This window comes from Neovison vison, chromosome 3 (assembly GCF_020171115.1).
Source record: "Neovison vison isolate M4711 chromosome 3, ASM_NN_V1, whole genome shotgun sequence".
In the NCBI taxonomy this organism is placed as follows: domain Eukaryota; kingdom Metazoa; phylum Chordata; class Mammalia; order Carnivora; family Mustelidae; genus Neogale; species Neogale vison.
The window spans coordinates 203691770-203699026 of NC_058093.1; the positions used below are offsets into that span (position 1 = coordinate 203691770).

Sequence of the window (7257 nt, forward strand, 5' to 3'; positions counted from 1 at the left end):
GAAAGTCTAACTTGAATAGGTTATCGCTGCCTTTTAAATCTTTCTTTCAGGGCGCCTGGGTGGCTCAGTGGGTTAAGCCGCTGCCTTCGGCTCAGGTCATGATCTCAGGGTCCTGGGTTCGAGTCCCGCATCGGGCTCTCTGCTCAGCAGGGAGCCTGCTTCCTCCTCTCTCTCTCTGCCTGCCTCTCTGCCTACCTGTGATCTCTCTCTGTCAAATAAATAAATAAAATCTTTTAAAAAAAATAAAAATAAATCTTTCTTTCAGAAATAATATTTTTGCTTTAATTTGAATACATTCAAGAAGGGTCACAGACACCGAAGTGTTATTGGAAACAGGAAAATACATTTTCTAAGAATTTGACAGCCTACCAAACTACTATGTCATAGAAAACAAGCCCTTGTTTCTTCTCTGTAGTCAATGGATTCCAGAGGAAACAGAAGTCCAGAACAAATGGCACTGGGCTGTTTCAGTCGGAAGAATGTGGGCCTCTTGATCTCAGGGCTTTGAGTTTGTGCCCCATGATGGATGTGGAGATTACATAAAAACAAAAACAAGAAATCCTTTTAAGAAAAGTTCAGAAGGAGCTTACCTGGTATCTTCCAGTGACACCTGACCAGATTTTTCATCCACTATGATTTTACAGTGATCTCCGGAGACCAGTTTATTGCCGGGGAACGAAAGGTCACAACCTAAAACAGAGAAAGGATACACACTGGATATGACCATGGGGACCGTGCATAATACTACCCTTTGCTTATCAGAGCATGTGCTTGAAAATCAGGACCCATGTTGTATGCACCATAGGAGACAACACCTAATAAAGCAAGAAAGGAAGCAATTTTTTTGAGATTTACTTATTTTTTAAAAAAATTTTTTTATTTTGAGAGAGTGGGGTAAGGGGGAGAGGGAGAGAGTGTTTCAAGCAGACTCACCGCTGAGCTCAGAGACTGATGCAGGGCTCGATCCCAGAACCGAGATCATGAGCTGAGTCAAAATTAAGAGTTGGATGCTTGGGCGCCTGGGTGACTCAGTGGGTTAAAGCCTCTGGCTGCGGCTCTGGTCATGATCTCAGGGTCCGGGGATTGAGTCCCACATCAGGCTCTCTGCTCTGTAGAGCAGAGAGCCTGCTTCCTCCTCCTCTCTCTCTCTCTGCCTGTCTCTCTGCCTACTTGTGATCTGTCTGTCAAATAAATAAATAAAATCTTTAAAAAAAAAAAAAAAAGAGTTGGATGCTTAACTGACTGAGCCACCCAGATGCCCCGACAAGAAGCAATTTTTGAAAAAGCATTTAAGGATTAATTCAAAGCAAAGGGAGAGGGACTATGTCTTGAACCTTTCTGACTCCCCATTACCTAAAGGATACCCACCCCATCAACAGTTCTGGCTACACACCAAGAGCTTCTTGGTGACAATTTCACAATATGCACATCTATGCAGCCGGCATGATAAAAAAGAAGTTTAAAACTAAGGGTCTTAGTTAAGTAACTCTTCAATATCTTCACTTACTCCTTAATTTCTCAGTGTAATCTAAGGCTTCATAAATCATCACAAAACTGAAACAATAATCAAGAGTCACAGAAAATGGGACTGAGCAAATTACAGACAGAGGTACATGTTTGAGAAAATTTAACACAGAAGGGGGAATGCATCCATAGCTGAACATGATCATTATACCCTCATTAAATGCAAGGGAGATATCATCAAATATTTTGTTCTCTCCTTAAACCAAAGGAATAAAATCTTTCAAGAACTTTTTACTATTGAATCACTAATGTGCTTATAATAAGTTTATGCGATAGCTACTAAGGCTTATAGCTTTACTTTTAATAACCAAACATGGTGGGGGGGGCTCCTGGGTGGCTCAGTGGGTTAAGCCTCTGCCTTCAGTTCCAGTCATGATCTGAGGGCCCTGGGATCGAACCCACATCGGGCTCTCTGCCTACTTATGAACTCTCTATCAAATAAATAAATAACATCTTTAAAGAAAAAGAACCAAACATGGGAAGCAATACACGTGTCCATCAGCCAGTGAATTAAAAAAAACAAACTGTGGTACACCCAAACACTGGAAGACTACACAGCACCAAAAAGATACACATTACGGGGGCGCCTGGGCGCTTGATCGGTTAAGTGAACAACTCATGGTACCAGTCAGGTCTTGATCTCAGGGTTGTGAGTTCAAGACCTGTGTTGGACTTCAATCTGGGTGTGGAGCCTAGACAAAGGGAAGGAAAGGAATTACTGAAACACACAACAGCCTGAAATGGGTTATGTCAAAGGACAGAAGCCATACACAGACGGTGGTGGAACACTTAGATCCAAGATTCTGGAAAAGGCAGAATGACAGGGATAGAAATTAGATGGATAGTGGCCAGAGCTGGGCTTGAGAGCAGGTGGCTGATCCAAAGGACCACTAGGAAACTTTCTAGGGTGATGGAAATGTTCTGCCTCTTAACAGCAGTGGTGATTCCATTTCTCAAAACTCACCGGGCGCCTGGAAGGGGTGAATTTTACCGTGTGTGAACTGTTATCTCCATGAACCCGAAGCATTAGACATCTTATTCCACATTATACATTAGGGGAAGTGCTACATTTACCCAAGGCACATTTCAGCTGCGCTCACCATCTTCCCAGCACATGGAGTCTAACCAGCAGGACAGTGTGCCCGCTGCCCCCGACCCAGGACTAGTCACCATGCCACTGGGATGGGTTTTTAACAAGCTTCTCTACACCAGAACATAGCATTCTAACGTAGATCCAAGATACTCTGCGCTAAGTTCTATTCTTGGCATTTGCCCCGCTTATCATTCAGTGGGTTCAATTCCTCGGGAGGCTGGCTGGCCCACACTTCGGCCACGCCCCCAGCACAGAAGCTCTTGGAAGGTGAGGTCTTCCATCTCCCTTCCCACACACACCAACTCAGCTCTCTCTTTCTCCTGGAAATAATGCCTTACATAGACCACGCGTGTTGTTTTAAAAGAAATGTAATCAAGCCCTACAATTCTTACGTACTGTGTATTTCCCAAAATTCCTCTTAAAGGTCTGAACCCCAGTGTGACTGCAGGCAGGGCTTGGGAGGAGGGAATCAAGGTTAAATGAGACCACTGGGAGGGGCCCTAATCTGATAGGGCTGGTGCCCTTAGGAGAGGAGGAAGACACACCAAAACTTTGTCTCGCAGGAGAAGGCTAGCAAGGCAGCTGTCTGCAATCCAGAAGAGGCCTCTCACCAAGAAACAAATCGACTAGCACCTTAATCTTGGACTTCTCAGACTTAAGAACTGTGAAAAACAAACGTCTATTGCTTAAGCTTCCCGGTCTGTGGCATTTTGTTACAACAGCCTGACAGGCTAACACAGCAACTTCTGCTTCCCATGGAGAGATTAATACATTCACCAAAAGGAATTCTCCAGGGAAGATTTACCCAACAGCCTGTTTTTGCTCCTTGTATTAACATGCAAAATGATGTTACAATAATGTGTTACAATAACAATGGCTAACATTAAGAGCTAACTCTCAGCCAGGCTCCTTTTAAGGATTTCGCAGTAAGACCCGCATTACTCTTCAGTGAAGTAGGTACAAAGGTACGGAAAGTGAAGTCCTTAGCCCAAAGCAAGTTATGAGGCAGCGCCAGGTTGAAAACACGGGGCTTCTGCTCTTCACCAAATTCCTATTACATAAATTAAAGACAATTAATGCATTTTTCAGAAGTTTCTAATGGCAGGTAAAAACATTCAAAGTTGTTAAAAAAAAAAACTTAACTTGATACTGAGATTTAAGACTACCAAACCAAACCACCCAACCAACCAAAAAACAAAAACAGGTGCAGGTACATCATAAATGGTAAAATAACCCAAAAAATTGTGTTTTACTTTATTATCCTTATTTTTTTATCATAGTACTTAGCCTTTTTTTAAATTCCAGTATAGTTAACATATAAAAAATACTTGTTTTTAAATAATATTTTTCCACATTCTTTCTTTTTTAAAATATAAAGTCACAAACAGAACAACAGACTCTTACACATAAAGAACGGATGGTAGGCGGGGGCAGGGGAGGGTTGGGGGAAGAGTGAATTAGGTGAACAGAATTCCAGTCTACTTCTCATTATGAGCACTGAGTGATGGACAGAACTGCTGAATCCCTGTATCACACAGCTGAAACTAAAGAGTGTACATTAATTAGGCTGGACTTAAAAAACTAAAAATATATATATAGAGAGAGAGAATCAGAGTGATGATGTATTAACTTTCAGACAAACTACACTTTTTTGCTGACTTGACCAGCACACTTCTCTCCCTGCAGGGAAGATACCAAGCGGGTCCAAGAGCCAGATGGGCTCTTAGGAGTTTCGAGGCAGCTGAGCCTGGAGGGTGACACAGTTTGTCTCACCAAGCTACGGGACTTTGATTGTGCCCTGTACTTCCAACCTAGAGGTGAGCAGCTCAATTCTAAGAGCAGGGGCTTGAGATCTTTTCAGTCGTAGCCACCAGGGCACCCGGGGCCCAGCTGCTCAGCATCTGTCTTCGGCTGGGGTCCTGATCACAGTGTCCTAGGATGGAGCCCTGCATCGGGCTCCCTGCTCTAGGGGAGCCTACTTCCCCGCTTGTGCTCCCTCTCTCGATGTCTGTCAGATAAATAAAATCTTAAGAAATAAATAAAAATAAACGTAGCCGCCTACTGCTACAAATCTCCCCCTGCGCACTGCTTCCGCGGCAGCCATCAACCGGGGCCTACCATACCCCCGTGCGCATTCATCTCCAGGGATTTTGCCATTCGCTTGGGACTTCGGTGATCCACTGGCGGGTTAAGAGGGTGCTGCTTAGTTTCCACCCTGGATTCTCCAGGGCTCCTTCTCTTACTGGCTTCAATGTCCCCCCACCAGAGCGGAACTGCTCTCTGTAGTCATGAACCCGACGACCCTGCGTTCTAGGGGTCCGTGGCCTCACAGTGCCTGCTTCCTGAAGTTATAACGACGATTCGGTATCTGCGGGAAACACTCAGCAGGGACCGGGCCCACAGTGAGCGACGCGCCGCGGCTCTGACACTGGAGCCTAGTCCTCTGGGAAAACTGGAGAGCGCAGCGGGCCCCGCCCAGGGCCCTTCGGCGGCCTGGGGTGCCTCCTGGCCCGGCCCTGGCCTCCCAGGCCCCCGGCCCAGCCCCCAGCCCTCCTCGCCGGCTGCGGTCCCCCAGCCCTCCGTCCCCCGTCCCGGACCCCAGCGCTCGGCCCCCGACCCTGGTCCCCCGGCCCCCGCCCTCATCCGCGCGCCCCGGCGTCCGGCCCGCACCTCTCCTCCGCCCGATGGTCCACTCCCGTTTCCTCAGCAGGACGTGCGGCTCGCCCTCTCCGGCGCCCAAGCGGAGGAGCCTCCCCCACGGCTGCTGCTGCGGCGGCTGCTCGCCTTCCCCGGGCTGCTCCATCGGATTCACATCTGACGAGACCCGGAAACGCCGGGTGAGGCTCTCGGACCGCGGAGGCAGCGACTGCGGCCCGCCGCTCCGCCCCGCGGCCCTCCCGGCCTCGGCGCCCACGCCACGCCGCCGCCGCCGCCGCCGCCGCGGGCCGGACGCTCGCCCCCTCCGGTGCGGCCGCCTCCCTCCCGCCGACCCGCCGCAGCCCCGCGCCGTCCGCTTACCCCCCGCCCCGCGCCGAACCCGGAACCGGCCGCGCAGCCGCCGCCGCCGCCGCCGCCCCCTCCGCTGTCAACAGACATCGCGGATCCCTCAGCTGATCCGCTGGGCGGGGCCAGCAGCGGCCGTGCCCTGCAATTGGCTGGCGGCGGCGCCCACCGAGCGCGGCGGCTAGAGCGGAACGCCGAGAGGCCAGCGAGAGTAGGCGTGTAGGGGCCGTCGGAGTGTGCGCAGACGGCTGGCAGCCGGTCTGGACGCCATTTTTGGTGATGGCCGGGACGACTTCGTCTGCGGAGCTCTCGGCCGTCGGCGCCATGCTAAGTCGGGGCAAAAGAGATGGAGTTACTTGGGGGTTGGGCGTCCGAAATAAATCCTCCAAACCGTGTTGGAAGTGCAGACGGCTCCGGGGTGCTCGAAGCCGGGAAGACGGCGAGATAAGTGCGATAAACCGGCACTTCCGGACGTCGACTACCACCCGCCGGGAAGCCAAGGCCGGGCGGTCGGGTAAAGCGCCGGGAGCGCTGGGCGAGCGAGAGCCCCCGCGTCGACGGGCGGCCGCGTCGCGCTGGTCTCTGCGGCTCCGTGGTCGGCCGGGCTGCGCGCGGGGCTCTCCGGGGGCGGCGGCGGAGCAGGCACGCGGCCGGCCGTGCGTCCTTGGGAAGGAGCGCCGCGTCTGGGGTCGGTGCGTGAGCGCCTTCGTGTCGTCGGCCTCGCATGGCTGTCCGCATTCCCGTTGTCACGGACGCCCCGGATAGTCCCCGGGGAGGTCGTCTCCGCCGCCGTCCCGTGCAGCGCCGAGGGCTCACCGGGGCCTCGCCGCGCCGGGTCTGCAGGCGGGCCTGCCAAAGGCCGGGGCCAGGCCTCCTGGGCGACAGGTGTCGGGACCGCGGGGACGGACGAGGTCGGGCCGACGGCACCCGGCCACGTAGCCTTAGCACAGCGCCTGTCTCCGGCTGCCGCAGATTCCAGACGCAGGAGAGGCCGGAATTTAAAATTCCTCCTACGAGATTTGGTGTCGGGACGCCTGGGTGGCTGAGTCGGTTAAGCGTCTACCTGGGGCTCGGGTCCTGATGCGGGAGTGCTGGGATCCAGCCCCATCGGGCTCGCGGTCCGCAGGGAACCGGCTTCTCCCTCTGCTCCTCCCCGCCCAACTCGTGCGTGCGCGCTCGCTAGTAAACAAAATCTTGGACAAAAAATTGGTTTAGATGGAAAACCAGCAAGACGCAGCACTCTGTTGGACTCTGGGTGCTGGAAAGAGCGTTTACCTGGCTGAGCTGGCCTTTCGTTCCAGAGCACAGCCGTTCCCGCCGCAGCAGCAGCGAAACGCCGCCGCTTTCCTCCAAGAACAGCCACTCCGCCGAGCAGGGGAGCTCCCCGCTCTTGCCAAGTAGATTCTTGACTCTGATCCCAAGAGAACACATCTACTTTGGGTTATGTCACCACGAGTTACTAATTCCTTCAAATGAGGTAGTGTGATCCTGCGCAGAACGCAGTAAAGTCAATAATGGTTGGTCATTACTTGTAATTCTGGTTTGAGAATGTAATCCAGGAAGATGAAGAGGATTTTCATCTTAACGTTACTTACATCATCGAAGAAAGTATTTTTTTTTTTTTTAGGATCTTATTT

At 51.6% G+C, this 7257-nt stretch overlaps 1 protein-coding gene across 1 annotated transcript in view; it reads right to left on the reverse strand.

Annotated features, from left to right (window-relative positions):
• CHFR (checkpoint with forkhead and ring finger domains) overlaps positions 1 to 5479 on the reverse strand; it is a 29668-nt gene extending 24189 nt beyond the window's left edge. Inside the window, exons 1-2 of the mRNA XM_044243601.1 lie at positions 5288 to 5479; positions 591 to 690 (exon numbers count right to left, since the gene is read on the reverse strand). Coding sequence (XP_044099536.1) covers positions 591 to 690; positions 5288 to 5420 — 233 coding nt within the window. The 5' untranslated portion in view covers positions 5421 to 5479. The remainder of the gene's footprint in view (positions 1 to 590; positions 691 to 5287) is intronic.
• Between the last annotated feature and the right edge of the window lie 1778 nt (positions 5480 to 7257).